General features: G+C 33.2%; 1 protein-coding gene across 1 annotated transcript in view; it reads left to right on the top strand.

The window, feature by feature from the left end:
- Positions 1–23,497, top strand: part of LOC114328273 (zinc transporter ZIP9-A) — a 43,897-nt gene that overhangs the window by 5,715 nt on the left and 14,685 nt on the right. The window contains exons 2-3 of the mRNA XM_050647388.1: positions 772–987; positions 14,427–14,647. Coding sequence (XP_050503345.1) covers positions 772–987; positions 14,427–14,647 — 437 coding nt within the window. The remainder of the gene's footprint in view (positions 1–771; positions 988–14,426; positions 14,648–23,497) is intronic.

The following is a 23,497-nucleotide window of genomic DNA, read 5'->3' as shown; positions in this document are numbered from 1 at the left end:
TCCATTCTGTAAAAATTGCGAGGTTTTGTCCTATTTTAAGCTTCATTACTTGGACTGTTATTTTAATAAGTTACAGCGGTGAAAAAAAAAGAGAAAATTTAGTGTGACTTTTATTTCAAATATCTCATTCAAAAGAAACTTTTTGTTTATTCTAAGGGACTTTCGACCCTCGATAATAATTCAATCTTTCATTCTGAGTTTAAACTTTTCAAAAATATTTATTAGTTTTCTCAGGATTCGAAAAAAAAATGAATGCATTTAAAAAACATTGGATCCGAAATTTTGGCCCTATGTCCTTAACACTTACTTAATTAAGAAATCTAGTGATGCTAATTATGAAATCTACTGCAGGTCGTTCTTGTTATAGAGTAACATATATGTTTTTGTTATAGAGGGCCATAATACTCAAAACAACTCATAGCCGGAACAGGAATTTTTTAAAAATTACTTAATCCGAAAAAAAGTATGTCTTTTTTTGTTTCCATCCATTTTATGGAAGATTGACTTCTCTCTAAAATTAGATGTAATTTTACATGTTTCCATACTGGGTGATGTCAATATTAATATTGGGGTATACCCTACAGAGATATCTAAACAAATTATCATAGTTTACTTTTTTAGCATTCCTCTTTTAGACCTTCTAAAAACCCCATACTAAGTAATTAATCACATTGAGTATTTCTTTTCAAAATCCTAATACAGTGTATTTTTGATTTTAAGTTTTAACCATTTTGTAAAGAGTTATTTTATGACTAACAATATTTATTCCAGGACAAATTAAAAAAGATAAGTGTATTTGGAGCTGGTCTTCTAGTGGGCACAGCACTAGCTGTTATCATTCCAGAAGGTGTAAGATCGTTGATTCCACAAGAATCTCATGGACATGGGGCCTCTAGTGAACCTCATATCGAAGACCATAAGGATCCCTTGTCAGTAATTGGTATTAGTTTAGTTTTGGGATTTATATTTATGCTGCTAGTGGATCAGGTATGTATTTAAAGATTTTTTTGTATATAAGTATATTATTCATTAAGAGCTCAGGCGCAAATATTTTACAGCTATCCCTACTTTTTCTTTCTTTACACGACAAAGTATGTGTAGTACAATTCTCACTGGTATGGATACATATAAACATTACTTGACAATGACATTAACTTAGAGATGACTTTTGAATGTTCTTGGATAACTGTTACTTGTATAATCGCTTAAATGATTAATTCAGTTAATTAATATGATAATTTTTTCACTATGTATTCAGTGATTATAATAATTTATATACATACTTACTATGTAGTGATAAAGTGATTTTTTGTAATAATATATTGTTAATAGGAAACGCTTAGATTTTCAAACATCTTTAATAAGAAAATACTTGGATCACAGAATATACTGGTGTATTCTCTGCTTGGGATCTTCCATAAATAATAAAAAATAAATAACTTTTTATTAATTTCACATCTTAAATCAATTATTTATCAAATACGCTATTAATATTATTTAATAAACAACTCAAAATATTCCTGAAACCGTCTCAAATATCTAAAATTGTCACTGTCTTGTCAACACATGCTTGACACATGTCAATCCTGAAAAAACTAATCAATATTTTTGAAAAATTTAAACGCAGAATGAAAGACTAAATTATTACCGAGGGCCGAAAGTCCCTCAGAATAAATAAAAAGTTTCTTTTGATTGAGATATTTGAAATTAAAAATCACACCAAATTTTCTTTTAGTTTTTCACCCCTGTAACTTATTAAAATAAACATTATAGAAGTTTTCAGGAACTTTCGGCCCTCGGTAATAACGTAATCTTTCATTCTGCGTTTAAATTTTACAAAAATACTATTAGTTTTCTCAGGATTCGAAAGAAATGAATCCCATTTAAATAGCATTGGAGCAGAAAGTTTGCGCCTGTTCCCTTAAGGATACATTTACTTTCTAAATTGGAAAAAAGATGATTTTTAAATATATTGAAAGAAAAAACTTATATTTCTGTAGTGGTATGGCAAACCTTGATATGTCTGATTTTTGCCAAAGTGAAATTATTTGCTTGATATGTTGTTTACATAGTAACTTTTCTTCAAGTTGGTATAGTTTGGTATGTCTATGATGAAAATGTGTGTGCGTTTTGTGTTTTATTGGCACTGGTTTTCACAACCAACTCACCAGTCAATTTCATAATGATTTTTTAGACTATAACTTATCACTAACTCAGGGCAGTAATGTGTAGTGTGTGTGTGTTGAGTAAGTGTCTTGTTACTTTGCAAAGTCGACGTAATTGTCTTTGCAAAGAGACGCTAATTGTATCCGAACGTCTGCGGTCTCTCCGGTATGATGTATGATGAAAATAAAACCCTTAAAAATGAGAATGACAATATCTCGCTGGTACCTATGACTAATGTAATTCCTAATACATTTCCAGTGAAAATAATAACTCTTTGATAAGTATTGCCGATTACAATTTTTTTTATATGCGTGTCCGCGAAGATTATAACTCCCAAAATATTTATAATGAAAATATTTAGTTCATAATAGATACCGACGAAAACAATTATTTCTCTTTCTATTTCTGTGTTTGCCGACGAAAACAATTATTTCTGAGAACTTTTTACTAGGTAATTATAATTTTCGTGGATCCACAAACAGAAATGATGTTTTTTGCAGATACTCCTCAAAAAATAAATTTTTTTGCTAACACTTTATTATGGATTATAATTTTCACAATCATATAATCGAAAATAATATTTTTCGCGGCGTTCATTGAAAGTTCTACTCTTAACGGCATTTTTCGGAGTTATACTTTTCGTAGGTGGCGGCGATATGATATGCCCGCTTTTTACTTATAAGGTAGGGCAAAACTTGATATGTTACTTGATTTCTTATGTTGATTACTTTTAATTTTTGGGTTGGCAAAACATGAATCAAACTTTCAAAATGCTCTCCTGATAGGGCAGTCAATGAGGGTATTTGGCTCCGAATTCCATCCTACTACATCAATTTACTTGATATTTTCACAGTAAGTAGGGAATAGCCCAAGAAACAAAGTCTACCCTATGCCGATGTGCGCTTTTATCTTGGGGGTGGTTTTGGTTAAAATAGCCACGGAAAAGGCTAGAGAACCCAATTTTAAGCAAAAACTGTTCTATGATTATTTTTTGAAAACTCGATACTTTTTGAGTTATTCGTGGTTGAAAATTGGCCATTTTCATTGAAAAATGACACCTTCTCGGACGGATTTTTGCGAATACCTTAAATACTATGCATCTAACAAAAAAACTATATAAAATATTTCTGTATTTTATAAAAAGACAAAGAGATTCGTTCCTTCATAAATCTTCTAGTTAAAATACAAAGAGGGATATGGTAGGTAAGAAAAGTTTGTTTTTTTGCTGCATGCTCAAAATTTGCGGTGTCTTCAACTTGAAATAGCAGAAGAAACTGTCGATTTTAGGTGTATAATGATACTAATCACTTTTGTAGTGCTTGAAAAGACCTTTAAAATGAGCAATACTAGTTGTCGATTACATGCAAACTAATCGAGATATTCTGCAAAAAAGTTATTGACTAATGTATTTTAAGAAGAAATGAGAAGTATATTTAACCCCTCATCCATCAAAATTTAAATACATCGTTTTCCTTCTACAATACTTTTCTTATAGTGTTATTTCTATGTTCAAAAAGTTGGGCTGGATTAAAATGAACGGTTTTTGAAAAAAATAAGATCAAATTATAGAGCGCATTTTTAAATTTTCTTAAAAATCTTCCTTTTCCTCCATGTAACTCGAAAAGGATAAGAGATATGAAAAAAAGATATCACACAAAAATGTAGGACTATTTCAGATAAAAATTTTCTTTTTATTTTTCATTACTGTATCTCTTATTATTTTCAAGTTACATGGAGAAAAAGGACGATTTTAAGAAAATTTAAAAATGCGCTCTATAATTTGATCTTTTTTTTTTAAGTATTCATTTTAAACCCGTCCAACTTTTTGAACATAGAAATAACACTATAATAAAAGGTATTGTAGAAGGAAAACGATGCATTTACATTTTGGTGGATGGGGGTTAAAATTACTTCTCATTTTTTCTTAAAATACATTTGTTATCAATTTTGTTTGCAGCATATCTCGCTTAGATTTAATGTAATGGACCTTTAATATAGCTCATTAAGGTATTTTCAAGCACTACAAAAGGTATTAGTAGCATTATACACCTAAAATCGACCATTTCTCTGTTATTTCAAGTTGAATACACCAATTTGAGAATGTACCAAAAAACAAACTATTTTCACCTAACATATTTTTGTATTAAAACTAGAAGATTTATGAAGGCAAGTGTCTTTTTGTTTTTTTATAACCTACAAAAATGTTTAATATAGTTTTTTTAGTTAGATGCATAGTTTTTAAGGTATTCTCAAAAAACCGTTCGAAAAGGTATTATGTTTAAATGAAAATGGCCAATTTTCAACCACGAATATCTCAAAAAGTATTGAGTTTTCAAAAAAAAAATTATAGAACAGTTTTTGCTTAGAATTAGGTGGCAATTTTAACCAAAAAATTTTCCACCCCTAAGAAGGGGTGGGAACCACTCCCAAGATAAAAGCACACATCGGCTTAGGCTAGATTTTGAATTAGGAGATAAGTAGAGGCCAGGCCCAAAATTTCATTAAAATCCATGCAGTAGGATAGAATTCGGAAGTAATATTCTATTCTTGCTCCCATTGACTGGCGCGGCGCGGCGTATGAAAAATTAGGCTAGATTGTCATATCAACCATTGCCAAAACTCTACAAATTTATGGTTTTTTTATACATTGTTAAGAAGGTTTTGCCTACATTAAAAATTTTTTGTGGCACTTTTAGTTGTTTTTCACAACCGCACAGGGCAGGGCGTCTTCTAAAAGATACATTTTAATTTGACAGACAGTTGTTTTTCTTCCTGTATCAATTCTTTTTTTAATTCCAACGGGGTTCAATTCTTGAGGTCTAATTTAATATTTTATACCCTTTAAAAAGTTAATATTTTTGAATTCATCATTGTACCTACTAAAAAGGTTTGTTTTTTACTTTGTAAAGGTTTTAGTAGTCGTATATATCAACAAAATTTGGCTTACTGACATTGGTAAAGTAGATTTTGAGAAAAACGTCTCACAGTTTTGAAAAATTTGATTTCGAGAAAAATGCGTTTAAAGTATTTTTACTGTAATTTGATCGAATAAAATGGTCATCTTTACTTTTTTTCCTCTAAACAGTGATTCCTAGTGCATACTGGGTGCCCCCACTTGCCAGTAAAAGCTGTGAATGGTCGGCCAAAGCTTTTGTTCATAATTCTGAACGTTTTCTCTAGTAAATTTATTACCTTTAAGCTGTTTTTTAATATTATGCGTCCCTTTATTTCGACTACGTTTTAAATGGCCACCAGATTCAGGCATTTTTTCCGATTTTAAAGACAATAAATTTAGGTAAATTTCAATAATATAAAACATGTGCTCGTTTTTATACCTACATTTTGGAACCCAACTGTCGAGTTGCAGCTGCACAGGTCAGGCGTTGCGCGGGTTGTTGTATACAAACGAGCATTAGCTCAAGTAGGTACCGTTATAAATACAGCTATAACTTGCTTATTTTTGTTGTTCTTAAGTTATTTCCTTGTGGCATTTTTATAATCAACTATTTATAATGGGAAATAAGCCACAATTTTACCAAAAAAAGATTTTATTAACGGTTCGAAGCCCAAATCGGGTTTCGTTGTCAAAATACAAAATACTTGGCTTATTTCCCATTATAAATAGTTCCTTATTTTTCTTAATTGCTATAATTTCTTAATACAATTTTGGGACAGTATTTCTATGATGCGAAGGAATGTAAAAAACAAAATCGATTTTTTTTTAATTCAGAAAGTAAAAGTCTTCTTAAGAAAATGGCCTAAATATAACAACGGAAGTAAATTTAAAGTTCAAAGCAATCTTCTTTGACTATTTATACCTATAAATTATATAAAATAAACCAGTTCAGCTGACATTTGCAATCTGAACATTTAAATTTTAAATGAGAATTCATATTTTCAATGAAATGCCAGGGTTTGTAGATTTTCCTTGAAAAAGAAAGTAGTAGAGAGGTAACTATGTTAATTTCCGCATGTTTAATTTTTTGTTTCTGATAAATGTATATTAGGCCTGGATCCCGCGTACCAAAAAAAAGTTAAATTAAACACCTTACTAATGCTACATATTACTAACAAAACAAATGAATACATCATGCTCAAGTTTGATACTATGAAACAATTTACACAACTTAATTATTCAATCTAACATAGTCTGGCTAATTGGTTCTCACCAAAGCCATAAAATCCACGAAAAAAAAACCTGCTAGTTTTAACAATCATAAACTTGTCAGGATGACACGTTCCACAATTAAAACTTCCCCTGTTCCAGTGTTCTAATACATCAAAGTTTGTCCGACTAGACACCGTTAAGCTATTAACAAATTTTCAGCTTGCTATTAATAAACATTTTTTGGTACGCGGGATCCAGGCCTATATGTACATTAGTGGCCATATAATAAAATTATAATATCAAAAATGAATAACCATTTCCAATTTCGTTGCAACACGAAACTACAGCCGCATCATCATTCCAGTTCAATCAAAGAGTGCAGCAAGCACCTCTACCGGTTTCGAAACTTATTAGTCTCTCATCAGGAGGCACATATGCTACTCTCTCTGACCCAACTTGGATAAACCCCGGCGTGCAGTCACGGATTGCAGCGAACGAAATGACAGGGATGCCCTAGCGGCAACTGCTAGCAAAAAAAACTAAGTTTTCAATCCAAGAGCACATAAAACAACATTCAAAAATGTTACTCTACATGTCTACATCCCACCAGATTGAAAAACAATGGGAACCTTCTCTGGTAGATTCTCAAGGTTCCCATTGTTTTTGAATCTGGTAGGATGTAGAGTCAAAATGACATGGATTTCACCAGATGGAACCACAACCAATCAAATTGACCATGTGCTGATAGACAAAAGGGTAGCCAGTAGTATCTCCGATGTGAGAACACGACGAGGAGCATGCTGTGGATCAGACCATCTTTTAGTACAAACCAAATTTAGATGCAGAGTTAACAGGGAATTATGAGAGTTATGAAAATGGACAAATAGAAAAAATGGAAGAAAATTTCAAAAACAACCAAATTAGAGGGGCTTACGAATACCTAAAAAAGATAAAAAGTGGGTATAAACCTCAAACAAGTCTATGTAAAGATGAAAGTGGGCAAATAATCAGTGACCAACAGAAAGTCACAGAAACCTGGAAGCATTCTTTTCAGACACTACTTGGAACTCAAGTAGACATGGAAGATGAAATGGGTATGATATACGCAGAAGAGAATGGAGTAGAAGCTCCAACCATAGAGGAAGTTCTCGAAGCCATTAAGGCCCAGAAAAACAATAAAGCTCCAGGAGTTGACGAAATACCAGCAGAACTATATAAGGTAGGTGGCGACCACCTAGCAAGTCACATCCACGCGCTCATCAAAGACGTATGGCAAGAAGAGAAAAAAAGACGACTGGAAGAAAATTATAGTATGCCCGATCTATAAAAAAGGAGACAAACTCCAGTGCAAAAACTACCGTGGAATCTCTGTACTATGTACAGCATATAAAGTCCTCACGTATATTATAAACCAGCGGCTCCAACCACTAGCAGAAAATATTATTGGAGAGTATCAGACGGGCTTCCGACGGGGAATATCGACACTGGATCAAATATTTACAGTCAAACAGATCTTGAGCAAAGCATGGGAACACTATGTTGATGTTCACAACGTGTTTGTAGACTTCAAACAGGCATACGACTCAGTCAAAAGGAACAAACTATATTGGCTGAATTGGCAATACCACACAAGCTAATAAGACTCATTAAAGCCACAATGGATGAAACTCAGGCATGTGTACGAATACAAAACCACCGGACAGACTTTTTCAACATTTCGTAGGGACTAAAGCAGGGAGATGGGCTGGCCTCAACATTGTTTAACCTGGTACTGGAGTATGCGGTTAGGCAAATGCAAACTGGACGAGGAAATCTACTGACCAACCGAACGGTTCAACTGGCCGCTTATGCTGATGATATTAATATTATGACTAGAACATCAACAGGAGCACAGGAAACATATGTATGTATATACACCGTTCTTAGGCGTCAACGCCCTTCGGTAGGGATCTATGGGGGAGTATCACCGAGCCGCAAGCCCTTATCCCTTGCCGTACTGCTCCCTCATAGGTCGATCAGATGCCCGCATATTCCAGTCTAAGCGCCAGATTCATATTTAGAATTTTATACTGACGCGTTAGCCTTTTTGTTTTTCCGATGGCCTGGCTTGGGCTTGAACTCTCGTACCTCACGGCGAAGTGAAGTGCGGGTCAGCCGCTAGTCGCACTGAGCTATCCGATCGACAGGAAACATATGCAGAGTTAAAAACACAAACAAAAGAGCTAGGTCTGGAAATTAACACAGAAAAAACAAAAATAATGAAATCAATGGAAAAATCCCAATATCCAATCCCAAAAATAATGACTCAGACGAGAAGAAATATAGTCCCAGAAAACATTATACATGAAGATGATATTGAAACGGTTGAAAAGTTTACATACCTGGGAGTAGAAATATATGCCGACGGATCAGAAGATGGAGAAATACGAAAGAGAATAACGCAGGAAAAGAGAGCTTATTTTGCCCTCTCCCATATATTTCGGTCTAAAAGTGTCCACCGAAATACAAAGATGAGAATCTATAAAACCTTAATTCGACCAATAACATGCTATGGCAGTGAAGCCTGGGTCCTGAAAGAAACATCCAAAAACAAACTCGACACATTCGAAAGGAAAGTGCTTAGGAGAATACTAGGACCTGTGAGGGAAAACGGGATCTTCAGAAGTCGATACAACAACGAGCTTTATCAACTTTATAAGGAAACGCCCATGTCAGACTTCATTAGAATACAAAGATTGCAATGGGCCGGACATATGATAAGAATGGGAGAGGATAGGCTACCAAAATGAGCACTGAATGCTAGAATGCAAGGAAAGAGACCGGTTGGGAAGCCACGAAAGCGCTTGGAAGACACAGTAAACAGCGACGCACAAGCCCTTTTAGGAGTCCGTGTATGGAGAAGAGCAGCCACAGACAAGCAAGGGTGGAGGCATAAAATAAAGGAGGCCAAGGCTCAATTTGGGCTGTAGTGCCGTAGAAGAAGAAGAAGAAGGATGTAGAGTAACATTTTTGGATGTTGTTTTATGTGCTATTAGATTGAAAACGTAGTTTTTTTTAATTATAACAATATGTGTACATGTAAATTTTTTCTGCTTATTATAAAAAGTTCTAAAGCATCTTTTAAATCTATATAAAAAAGTCAATATTTTGAACAACATTTAACAGTAGCTATATTCTATAAAAATATAACTTTATCGCACAGTTTTTCCGCAATTTTATTTGCACAAGCATTTATTTAATTCAATATTTTTGCATTATATTAATGAAAGATTATAAGAACCCAAACATTTTAATACCTTGTCTTATACATTTGTTGATTAGGAATTATTATTGTGCTTTTTATTTATTTAAATTGTTCTAGAAAATATGAGAGATAAACAGACATGTTTAGTCATTGTTAATTATTATGAACATAAAAATTGTTCGAGGCCAAAAATATAAAAAATAAACAATAAATAATTACAATGATCGTTCGGTAAGTACGTGATATTACATGAATAACGAAGAAACAATTCGTTTTTATTAAATTTAACACTGAATATCTGGCAATAATAACGTATATGAGAGAAAAACTCATAAAATCCATTTGAAAGAGTGTTAAAAAAACAAAAATTGAAACACACTATTGGAAAACAACCAAGGAAAGAGAATAACGAGACAATTAGATAATAGTTTCCCCTTAAGGTCGTAGCATATTATCCTGCACGTAGCGTTTCCAGCACGTACCGTAGTCTCCGAACTCCGAAAAACCTGATTTTACAAAGAGGTATCTTTTATATGGGGTGTTTGGGATATATATTGTTATGATCTGCTTTCTCTTACTTTTATATTAATTAGTATCTATTTAATTAATTATTCAATTGTCGCAAATCATACATAAAAAAATTAAGAAAAATCTCAGGGTGCCTTTTTGTCATAAAAAATAACTAAATTATCTTAGGTTATACTTATCCTTTCTCGTGGCTTCAGTATCTCTTAGTTGATCCTTATCGGGATAAAATAGGAAAAGGAAATAAATAGAAATACCATAAATAAGCACATACCAATACCTTTATTATCAAAAGCAATGCTCTGAAAATTTATCAATTAAATCCTGTGGGCATAACTGTCCAAACGAAACTTTTACCATATAAATTAATCTAATTCAAACAAATATTTATCGCTTTGTTCTTGATACCATTAATAAAACAAGCTAAACAAACCAGTTTAGGTATTCGCAAAACTACTTATACTTCCTATTAAATTTTTGAAATGTTGGAATCTTAATTCATATGCTTTTACGCAAAAAAGATTAACTTCTGATTATAAAGAAAATCTATCACATAAGTTAGTGACTGACCTTTTTGATTCACACACAATGATGTCTCCTCTTGGCCCAAACAGCTTTTCCTTGTTGATTATGTTAGGCTACCAGTCAAAGCCCTCTCCGTTCTCCGCATCAATCCAGCAGCATACCAGCAACTATTTCTCCAAAATACGAGCCAGGCCTCTTTTGACCAGTACTCGTTCAATAAACTCCAAAACTCTCTCCTCTCTTTCTCTCAATAATAATCTCCTGAGACCAAGTATCTTTTTTACTTGGTGTCACAAATAATTTTAATAACTATAGTTCTTGTGACTTACTCTCTTGGACTTTACAGAATCAAAGAGGTATTTCTTCTCAATTTGATTTGTCTCTCGTTCCACTTTTCAGCTACTCTTCACTATCAAACAACCACTAGTACTTGCTTCTGAACTACTCACAAAAACTTTGACTGCTCTTATCGGATGCCGGTCACATAATAATCTCCTTTTCCAAACTGTCTGAACATTCAAAACTTCTCTCTCCCCATTCTAAATTGCCAAGCCAATCAGAAACATTTCTCTCTCCACATTCGAAAAAAACCCATGCATTCTTTCAACAAATACTTCTACTCATCATAATTACTTTTCGGGACTTAAAATTCCAAATTTCTCTACCTTATTTTTCTAAAAACTAATAATTACAATTACCTGTGGATTTTGCCTTTCCCGTAACAAAACAATCTTTTTAAAATTATAATCCGAAATAAATTGTCTTTTTACTTCACCTTATTTACAAATGTCTTTAATTCTTCAGGGAAAAACTCATTAAGGATAAACCCACTGCGTAAAAGCTAACTTCTAATAAATAGTTACAAATCAATATACAGGGTGTACCAATCAAATTTATGTGCCCGCGTTATATTAAAAAAAATTAAATTTTTATTCTATCTTTGATTGACAAAATGATACACAATAATATGTTATATTGCTTCGATAGAGCTTAGAGAATCGGTAAAAATAAGAGCTCGTGGAATGTGAGGTATTTAAATATTTTAGAGTTGAGCATATGGCATAGTTTTTGAGGGAAGTTTGAACAAAAGATTAGATGTGAGGGGAAAGTATAGCTGAGCCTATGCTTTTATTAGATTTAGATTTTAGATTAGATTCCCCCTCATACAATTTTACTGATTGTTCTAGATATCCCAAAGTCGAAACGAAAACGTAAATCCATTGGAAAGGAGAAGAGAGGGAGAATACGTTAAGTACTTTCCCAAAATGCTCAAAAAAATGGGAACAATCACACTTACCTTATTTAGTCGTATTCATAATTTACCAGAATTGTGTTTTTGCTGTCCAAGAGAAAAGGAAATTATCAGAAAAATTAAACAGTACAAAACTGTTAGTTATATTTATTACTATTAGATTATTAATTCAGATCTTCGCCTTCTTCTTTCTCATAATCCTTAGTGCCCTTCGGGGCGTCGGATGTAGGGTTCCGCCTATTATCCATTTCTCCCATGTGCTTCTGGTGGTGGCCAGGTGCTTCATATCTCTTATATTTATGTCTCTGTTTTCACCTATATCATAAATCTGGTCTATCCATGTCTTCCTCGTCCTTCCCTTTTTCTTTTGTTTCCCACTTTGGCTTCATGTACCTGCTTTGTTAGTTTCTTTTGCTCCATTCGTTCTATGTGACCAAGTCAGATCAATTGTTTACGATCTTCCTCATTATCGGTTCTTGCTCCAGCTCTCGCCTTATATCTTCATTTCTGAATCTTTTAAACTTCGTAACTCAGCTATTCTTCTCATGTATTTAACCTTGGTCGCGTTTATCATTGATTCATGTTTCTTTTGCGCAATCCATGTTTCCCTGGGCTTAATCTGCGTTGAGTTATATTGTCTATTTCGGATTTCCCTAAAATTGTGTAATTTAAACAATAATACACGTTAGTAGCCTTCTTCAGTTTATTACTTATTGCCATAACCGTTTTCCCATGATCTGATATTATATTTCCCAAGTATTCAAGTAGATACTTGTTCTATTACTTGTTCCCTTACTATTATTTTGGTATTCCATTCTTTTTTCTGTCTTCATTTATTATCATAAGTTTTGTTTTATTGAGACTCATTTCCATTTTTAAATTATGAGAATGAACCTGGAAATAAATAAAATATTGAATAGACCGACTATCAGAAAAGAAATACGAACAAGTAGAAAGGATGAATGATAAAAGATATAGGTACAAAAAAAGTACTTAGAGAAGAATTAAACGGGAAGAGATTAACTAGGATTTAAAAGAACTAGAAATACGGGTAAAAGTAATGAAAAAACAAAAGTAATGACGAATACACCGAACATTACAAAAATAACGTTGAATGACATAGATTTAGAAACAGTAAGCGAATACATCTACCTGGGACTGATAATGAAAGTTAACAAAGAAAATCAAACTGCCGAAATTACCAGAAGAAAAACACTAAAATAGAACAATATTTGAGAACCAGAGTTTACGATCAGTGTATCCTTCCTATACTTACGTATGGTTCACAAACGTGGACACTCACCAAGGCCAATATGGATAAAATAGTAAAGGCACAGAGAGCGATGGAAAGATCGATGCTCGGGGTGAGGCTCATAGACAAAAAAAATAAATGGATTAGAAGCAAAACCAAAGTAAAAGACGCAGAACATGCTGCCAAATTAAAATGGAGCTTCGCAGGACACAATGTCCGACGGAAGGATAAAAGATGGAATCACGAAATACAACAATGGAGACCGTGGTTAGGAAGCAGAAGTAGAGGAAAACATCCTATTGGGTTGTGAAGAGTAGGTCCTAAAACCAAAAATAGTAAAGTTTAATTGTTTGTAAATTAAGTTTAATTATTTGGAAAGTTGGAAATTGTTTAATTTTTAAATGGAGAAAAAGGAAGATTTTTAAGACAATTTAAAAATGCGCTCTATAATTTGATCCTTTTTTTTTTCAAAAACCACTCATTTTAAATCCGTCCAACTTTTTGAACATAGAAATAACACTATAATAAAAGGTATTGTAAAAGGAAAACGATGCATTTAAATTCTGGATGATGAGTGGTTAAAATATACTTCTCATTTTTTCTTAAAATACATTAGCGATACATTTTTTTTGCAGCATATCTCGCTCAGTTTGAACGTAATCAACATTAAATGTCTTTTCAAGCACTACAAAAGGTATTGGTAGCATTATACACCTAAAATCGACCGTTTCTCTCTTATTTTAAGTTGAATGCACCGATTTGAGCATGCACCAAAAAACAAACTCTTTCACCTACCATATCTCTTTTTGTACTATAACTAGAAGATTTATAAAGGAACGAATTTCTTTGTTTTTTTATAAGCTACAAAAATGTTTGATATAGTTTTTTTAGTTAGATGCATAGTTTTTAAGGTTTTCGCAAAAAACCGTCCGAAAAGGTGTCATTTTTTAATGAAAATGCCAATGTTCGACCAGGAAAAACTGAAAAAGTATTAAGTTTTCAAAAAAAATTATATAGAACAGTTTTTTTATTTAAAATTAGGTTCTCTAGCCACTTCCGTAGCTATTTTGACAAAAAAATTGTCCATCCCTTGAAGGCGCCATATTATATATGGTAGATTTTGCTTCTTAAGCTATTCTCTACTTACTGTGAAAATATTAAGTAAATCGATATCGTAGGATGGAATTCTGAGCCAAATAACCTTATTGACTCCCCTAATAGGACTATCCAATAGAATCCAATGGACTCCAAAGGAGTTCCTACCCTCTACCCGCTTCTTTATTCTATTTTACTGTTACTGGGGTTATCCCGTTAATAAATAAATAAATAAATACAATTTTACTGTTTCTTGTAGATATCCCAAAGTCGAAACGAAAACGTCAATCCATCCGAAAGGAACATTACCGCTACCGTCGGATTGGTGGTGCACGCAGCTGCGGATGGAGTGGCGCTCGGTGCGGCAGCTACGACTAGTCATGCGGACGTAGAAATAATCGTATTCCTAGCAATAATGTTACACAAGGCGCCTGCTGCCTTCGGTCTCGTCACTTTTCTTCTTCACGAAGGAATCGAGAGGTAAGTTCACCGAAATTGTTGGTTTTTACAAAAATCCTAAAAATATTATATAAGTATTTAGACCAGGGCGGATTTGTTTTGAGGTGGATGTGAGAGGTGGCATTCGGATTTTTGCGGATAAAGTTAGGTGACAACTTCAATAATTATAATTGACTTATGGTAGGGGAGCAAAGTATGCTAAATGTGCAGTCACTCGAGCGCTTTGGGGACCTATTGGGTTGTAAAGAGTAGGTCCTAAAACCAAAAAAAGTTAAGTAAAGTTTTCCATTTTAGTGGGCGCTTGCCATTTTTTAATTTAATTTTCCATTTCCAACAATCGTTTTTTTTTGATTATAGCGACATCTATCCATAATTCGAAAAAATGTTTCGAATAAAAGTTACTTATTTTTACGTAAGGAATCCAAATCTGCAATACAAAAAAAAGGGGGTTCCTATTTAAGATTTTAAAGTAACCCCCCACCCCACATCCATGGGGGGTCGCATTTGGTGTCATTTGACAGATTTTTCAAAAATATTGAATAAGTGTATTTTACAGTTTTTCGATCTGATATTCATTTCGCGAAATACCGCGGGATTCGTATTAAAAATATTAAATTTACCCCCCACCCCTCTCTGTGAGAAGTCGTGTTTGGTATCATTCGATAGATTTTTAAAAAATATTGAGCATATATTTTTTAGTTTTTCGATCTGTCATTCATTTCGCGAAATATTCGCTTTTTTCTTGTGAAATTTTGGGACTCGCCCATTTCCTTACTCCCGGCTCAAATCGTCAGATTTTTGAAATATACACTCTTTTGCATGTACTTAATCTACCTTATCTTAATCTGACAATTTCGAGCTTTTTTAAGGGTAGATTTTTTTTTTCGGGCCCCCCTTAACGAACTCCCCTGTGTTAAGAGCCAATATAGTAGAGGTACATCTGCAGGGTACCAGGTCTCTCACCATATGCTAATCTGACGCGCTCGAGTGACTGCAAAAATCCCCGCTTGGGCTCCCCTACCATTATGCTTCTTCTCAAATATGCCGGGAACATTACTAAAAAAATTTAAATATTTAAAAATTTCGAAAAATATCGATTTTTTTCTACTTTCATTGCTTATAACTTTAAAACGATTCATTTTGGAACAAAGTCGTACGGAAATAAAATAAAGATAATTGAATTTTGTATGATAAACGGCTGCTTAAAAATGTTTTAAATTATTACCCTTTCTGCGAAATAGCAATAAATAGAAAATAAGGGGAAAAATAAGCCTGTTTTTATTCAATATTTTTCAACCACTTTGGTTGCACTTACTTTCGTAATTCGCTTAGAAAATTTTTACAACATACTTAAATCGTTCACCAAATTTCATTAAAATTGACCTGATAGATTTTTCAGAATAATTTTGCAATCTAATTTTTTTTTAAAAGTTCAAATTTTTTAAAAACTTTCTGAAGAAAAAGTAACCATTTAGAAGTTTGCAAATTTTTTTACATATAAAGAGGTTCTCTAGCTATCTAATACACTTTACAGAATTAAAATCGGATTATTTTTTTTCTTTTCAGTGTCCACGTGTCCAGTCATTTATATTCTCTATATTACAGCTTTGCCTGAGATCTGTGCTACGTTCTGTCCCGTAATGATTTTCCTGTGCTATCTCGGACTATTTTCATTTCACTCGTTTCCATCAGTCTTTTTGTCCTTGTGGTGTCAGGTCTTGTTTCCGCAGTGTAAGTCATAATTGGCCTAACTACTGTCCTATAGATGTTGGCCTTTGTTTCTGACATCCTGCTATTCTGTTGGCTTTGTTTACTTGTTGGGCAACTTCCGGTTCTGTGTCTCCATAACTGTGCATTAGCACTCTCAGGTAGCTGATACTTTTTTCTTGCTGGATTATTTTGCCGTTCACTTCCAGCTTGCACCTTATTGGATCTTTAGAGATTACTATACTTTTTGTTTTATTTGGTTTCAACATTCTTTTAAAGTACAAATTGCTCGCTGAGCAATATGAACAGGAGGCCGAATCATGTCGACAAGTCAAATTTATTGATCACATGCGACATTATACAAAGTACATGTATGAGACAAGTCAAAGTTACAGACATACATCTTAAAAGTATATAAATTAATAAATACGATAATACATTCTTAAAAGTTATTTTTAGAATATGGCTCTAACTCACAAATGTATTGATGTACACACCTCCGAAAGTTTGGCTGATGTAAATTTATTCGTATATCCAGTGCTGTTTTTGTGACGGTACGCGCCGGTACGCCGTACCGGCACCTTTTGGGACAAAAAATAAAAAACAACCAAATTATAAACAAATTCCTGTATTTCTTCCTTGCTCCTAAATAGCTTTAAAACGCCCTTATTGAGGCTAAATTTAAAAAGTTTTCCCGGGGGCAGACTCCCTTTATGAACCCTCCCCAGTCCCCCCGAAACATTGCGTACCGGAACCTTTATTGTTACAAAAACAGCACTGCGTATATCTATTGGCAATTTATTAAAGAAACTTATGGCTGCATAATGTGTGCTACCTTCCTACAAAACAGAACGACGTTGTGGAAGCATAAAGTGATTTTCTCTAAATCTTGTTGAATAAACATGGTTAAATTGAAATTTATTAAATTCATAAATTTTGCAATGTAAATACATTATACACGAAAATATATACAGACCAGGAATTGTAAGAATATTGTTTTGTCTAAAGATGCCTCTACAAGAATCTCTAAATTTCATTTTATACATTATCCTAATAGCTCTTTTCTGAAGTACGAATATCTGCTCTAATTCAGAGGTACAACCCCAGACTTCAATGCCATATTTGGCTATTGAGTAAAAATGGGCAAAGTATACTGTTTTTAATATTGATGTATTAAAGAGACGTGAAAAAATTCTCAATGCATAACATGCGCTACTTAATCTGGAATTCAAATTAGAAGTGTGGTTTGACCATTTACAATTACTATCTAAAAGGACCCCCAGCATCTTCGTGCAGTCTGTTTTATCTATTGCTGATTTTATAGTGGCTTGATGGTTTAATAAATTATTTGACGTGAAAATCATATACTTTGATTTCTCTTCATTCAAAACTAGTTTGTTGGATAAGAAATAACTGTTGATGGTGGATAGTATCTGTGTAGTTTTATTTTGCAAATTTTGATCAATGTTCCTGTGACTAGAATGTTGGTATCATCCGCTGATGTTAACCCCAGTCAGTGAATTAGTTACCAAAGCTATATCATTAACAAATACTATAAAAAGTAGAGGACCTAATACACTACCCTGAGGGACACCATAATTGATATGCAATGTGTTTGATTCGTTTACAAGTCCATTAGATGTTATCTTTACTTTTTGTCTTCTATTCTCTAGGTAGGAAGTAAACCATTTTAGAACTACACCACGAATACCAATCCCCTCAAGTTTTATTAGCAACAAATTATGATTCAAAGTGTCAAAAGCCTTGGACAAATCGAGAAATAAACCACATGCCTTCTCTCGTCTGTCCAAAGCATCCAACACTAAGCTGACGAAATTTGCAAGAGCTGTAGTTGTAGACTTAGAAGATGTAAAACCATGTTGAAAATTATGCAAGACACTATGATTTTTAGGGATGCGTTCATTCCTCTTTGTATGCTCCAATGCTCCCAAATGTATGCTTGTTTTGTATGTTTGTTTTCTTAGTTATCATGTATCTGGTCTTTTTTATATTCATTTTTAGTCCTGATTCTTCACAGAAACTGTTTGTTTTGTTTAGTAGTAATTGGAGTTGTTCGGCAGAGCTTGCCATAATCACTGTGTCATCTACATATCTTATGTTGTTAATAGATCTTTCGTTAATTATTATTCCTTCACTTTGAGATAGTAATGGTTCTTCAAAAACGGCTTCAGTATATACATTAAAGAGTAATGGAAATATAATACATCCCTGCCTAACTCCTCTTCTGATTTCAATTTCTGGACTGGGTTCGTTATCTATTATAATTTGTGCTCTTTGATTGCAGTAAAGGTTTGTTATTATTTGTAAGTCCCTTTGGTCTATGTTTTTCGTCTTTAGATTTTGGACTAATTTTTCATGCCTTACTTTGTCAAATGCTTTCTCAAAATCAACGTAACAAATATGCACATCCACATTCATATCCGTGCATCTTTGAGCATCAAACGCAAATAACGTCTCTCTGGTTCCTAGTCCGTTTCTGAACCCAAACTATGGTAGAATAGAATAGAATAGAATAGAAATATGCTTTATTGCCACTGAAAATTTTTACAATTTTATGGACAAAGCTTACATACAGTCAAAAGAAAAACATAATATAAATAACAAATAACAACTACAATTTACTAAAATTAGATAAATCGTCAATAATGTACAGTATGGTCCTATGGTTTACAGGTCAAATAATATCAGTTTCATATGATTCACCCTGTACATAAGAGTAAAGTGTACTTTTATTTGAAAACTTTTCGTGTGTTTTCTCATTACATAAATATATGTTTTAAACTGTGCAAAAATAATCTAAAAAGTTATGTTTACAGTCGTTAATATTTTTATGTACATTTCGTTTATCACCAAATTAACATTATCGTCATTTTACAAAGGTAATAGAATGTAAAATACATTGTCTATTTAATATACAGATAAGGTGAGTTTTTAGTGGTCGATAATTCCATTATGGGACAGAATATGCCGAATTTTACAGGGTGATCAATACAATTTTTGAAATAGGACATCCTGTATATTTTTTTATATTCAGATTCCTCTCATAATCCCTTTTCTTCACAATACGAAGTTTCACACTACTATACAGGGTACTTAGCGAGCTATGACCATTTTTATTTCGAAATCGCTATGAAAAAAAAAACACTCTATACAGGGTGTTTCATTGGGAAACGGAAATACTTTAACGGTGAATAGAGGTCACCGAGCCGGTTCTAGATATACTACATTTTTTGCCCTACCGGCTTTTATAACCGAGTTAAAGGGTGTTTTATCGATTTTGCCCAGTTCTTTCCTAAGCCATAACTTTAGACTCAACCTTTACATTTTTTTTTATATTTCGTACACATATGTCTCATTAAAAACCCAAACGACCCACATACTAACCATAAGAAGAATCCAGGTCTGGATTAACAAAAAATTTTAAAGAAATTGGGACCTTAAAACACCACCTTGTATATTCAAATTTTGAAAATTTGTTTGCATATTTGAAAAGATCACAAAAAAGTAAGTTTAATGGTTTGCTTAAATTTTTCGGCCAGACAATTTTATAACTTTAATTTTGAAATTATATTGAATTTTTTAATAACTCTTACATTAAAAAGCAGGTATTATTAACTTTCAGTTATAAATTATTAAAAATAATGAATAAATACTCATTTTAAAAATAATCAATACTTATTTACCGCATTGGAACGACCCAATTACTAATGACAAGAAAATTCTAGGTCCGGATTAACAAAAAAATATAAAGTAATTGTGACCTAGAACCAACACCCCGTATATTGAAATTTTGAAAATTTGTCTGCGCATTTTAAATGTTATTAAAGGTTCATTTTAATTTTTTCGCCGTTGATTTAATTACATCAATTTTAAAATTATATTGAAATTTTAAAGAACTCTGAGATTAAAAACCAGGTATTATTACCTTTTAATAATTTAATGTTAATGAATCAATACTTAATATAGCGAACCAACTCTAGCACAACACACTAAACTGCAGAGATTACGGTGGGCAGGGCACGTGGTCCGCATGCATGAGAGTAGAATCCCCAGAAAATTTCTGAATGCAAGAATGCAGGGAAGAAGACCTGTTGGAAGACCTAAAAAGAGATGGGAAGACGAAGTCGATGAGGATGCCAGGAACTTTCTGGGAACGCGTTCATGGAAAAGAACAGCGGTAAATCGAAATGATTGGAGAAGCTTATTGAAGGAGGCCAAGGCTCGATTTGGGCTGTAGTGCCATTGGATGGATGGATGGATGGAATCAATACTTATTTTAAAAATACTTAATACTTATTTACTACGCTGGCTTAGTGGATTCGCTGGATTTGTAGCTATATGCACATCATTAAAAATTAGCATTGCGAGAATTGGGATATTTTAATGATTTAGTAAAGAATTAAAAAAGCAGCTATATCTAATAAAAAAAATTGAAGGCACTCGTGGGAGTGCCGACAGAAGTGAAAACTTCTTATACTATATAAATTACGAGCTCAATGCTTTTTCCCCATCCACAAAGAACTGCTATACCTATATCATATACGCGATGCGTATGCCCTATGCTATTTATGTATACATACAAATAATTTATATACGTACAAAATTTATTTCAGCGAAGTGAGGACGGTCGAAAATTCAATAATTTTTGTCCATCCAAGAAGTGCACAACGTCCCTAAAGAAATTTTCACTTCAAAAATTTATTTCGTCGAAGCGATAACGGTCGCTAATTTAATATTTTTCCCCATCCAAAAAGTGCACAACGTTCCTCAGAAGTTTTCACTTCAAATATTTATTTCGTCGAAGCGATGACGGTCGCGATGACGGTCGCTAATTTGATACTTTTTCCCGTCCAAAAAGTACACAACGTCCCTAAAGAAGTTTACACTTAAAAAATTTATTTCATGGAAGCGATGACGGTCGCGATGACGGTCCCTAATTCAATACTTTTCCCCCATTCAAAAAGTGCACAACGTCCCTAAAGAAAATTTCACTTTAAAAATTAATTTCGTCGAGGCGATGACGGTCGCTAATTTAATATGTTTTCCCATCCTAAAAGTGCACAACGTCCCTCAAGAAGTTTTCACTTCAAAAATTTATTTCATCGAAGCGATGATGGTCACTAATTTAATACATTTTTTCCACCGAAAAAGTGCACAACGTCCCTAAAGAAGTTTTCACTTCAAATATTTATTTCGTCGAAGCGATGACGGTCGCTAATTTATTACTTTTTCCCATCCAAAAAGTGCACTACGTCCCAAAAGTAATCCAAAAAGTGCACAACGTCCGTCAAGAAGTTTTCACCCAATATTTATTTCGTCGAAGCGATGACGGTCGCGATGACGGTCGCTAATTTGATACTTTTTCCCGTCCAAAAAGTACACAACGTCCCTAAAGAAGTTTACACTTAAAAAATTTATTTCATGGAAGCGATGACGGTCGCGATGACGGTCCCTAATTCAATACTTTTCCCCCATTCAAAAAGTGCACAACGTCCCTAAAGAAAATTTCACTTTAAAAATTAATTTCGTCGAGGCGATGACGGTCGCTAATTTAATATGTTTTCCCATCCTAAAAGTGCACAACGTCCCTCAAGAAGTTTTCACTTCAAAAATTTATTTCATCGAAGCGATGATGGTCACTAATTTAATACATTTTTTCCACCGAAAAAGTGCACAACGTCCCTAAAGAAGTTTTCACTTCAAATATTTATTTCGTCGAAGCGATGACGGTCGCTAATTTATTACTTTTTCCCATCCAAAAAGTGCACTACGTCCCAAAAGTAATCCAAAAAGTGCACAACGTCCGTCAAGAAGTTTTCACCCAATATTTATTTCGTCGAAGCGATGACGGTCGCTAATTTATTACTTTTTCCCATCCAAAATGTGCACAATGTCCCTAAAGAAGTTTTCACTTCAAAAATGTATTTCGCCGAAGCGATGACGGTCGCTAATTCAATACTTTTCCCCATCTAAAAAGTGCACAACGTCTCCAAAAGAAGTTTTCACTTTAAAATTTTATTTCGCCGAAGCGATGACTGTCACGATGACGTTCGCTAATTCAATACTTTTTCCCCATCCGAAAAGTGCACAACGTCCCTCAAGAAGTTTTCACTTCAAAAATTTATTTCTTCGAAGCGATGACGGTCGCCAATTTCATACTTTTTCCCATTCAAAAAGTGCACAACGTCCCTAAAGAAGTCTTCACTTCAATAAATATACGTACAAAATTTTTTTCGCCGAAGAGATGACGGTCGCTATGACGGTCGCGAAATAAACCCTTTTTCCCATGCACACATAGGTTTTACATTTATTTTAAATTAGAATACTTCTATACAATTTATGTATACATACACATAATATAGATACGTACAAAATTTATTTTGCCGAAGAGATGACGGTCGCAGTGACGGTCGCGAATTCAATGCTTTTTCCCCTATCCAAAAATCGCACAACGTCCCTAAAGAAGTTTTCACTTCAAAAATTCGTTTAAACAATTCAACAATTTAACATAAATTAAAAATATTTGAACTATAACAGTTGTTGCTCAAAATGTCCGCCATTTTGTTCGATGCATTTCCTTGCTCGTTTTAAAAGATTTCGAATCGATTTTCTAATTACATTGGGATTGTTCTGCATTTTTCTGGCAGCATCTTGTGACCTTGACATAATTGATCAATATGATTTCAAAATTGTCGTAATTAAATCATCTGCGCAAAAATTTGACATGCACCTTTTAACGCAGTTTTTTATGGTCATTTAAAATACACAAACAAAATTTCAATATACAGGGTGTTGTTTCAAGGTCACAATTACTTTATATTTTTTTGTTAATCCGGACCTGGATGTTTCTTGTCATTAGTAATTGGGTTCCAATGTGGTAAATAAGTATTGATTATTTTTAAAATGAGTATTTATTCATTAACTTTAATAATTTATAACTAAAAGTTAATAACATCTGCTTTTTAATGTCATGAGTTCTTAAAAAATTCAATATAATTTAAAAATTAAAGTCATAAAATTGTCTGGCCGAAAAATTGAAGCGAACCAATAAACTTACTTTTTTGTGCTCTTTTCAAATATGCAAACAGATTTTCAAAATTTAAATATACAGGGTGTTTTTTTAAGGTCACAATTACTTTATAA

Source organism: Diabrotica virgifera, chromosome 3, assembly GCF_917563875.1.
Source record: "Diabrotica virgifera virgifera chromosome 3, PGI_DIABVI_V3a".
NCBI lineage: Eukaryota > Metazoa > Arthropoda > Insecta > Coleoptera > Chrysomelidae > Diabrotica > Diabrotica virgifera.
This window is presented reverse-complemented; position numbering and strand designations above follow the sequence as displayed.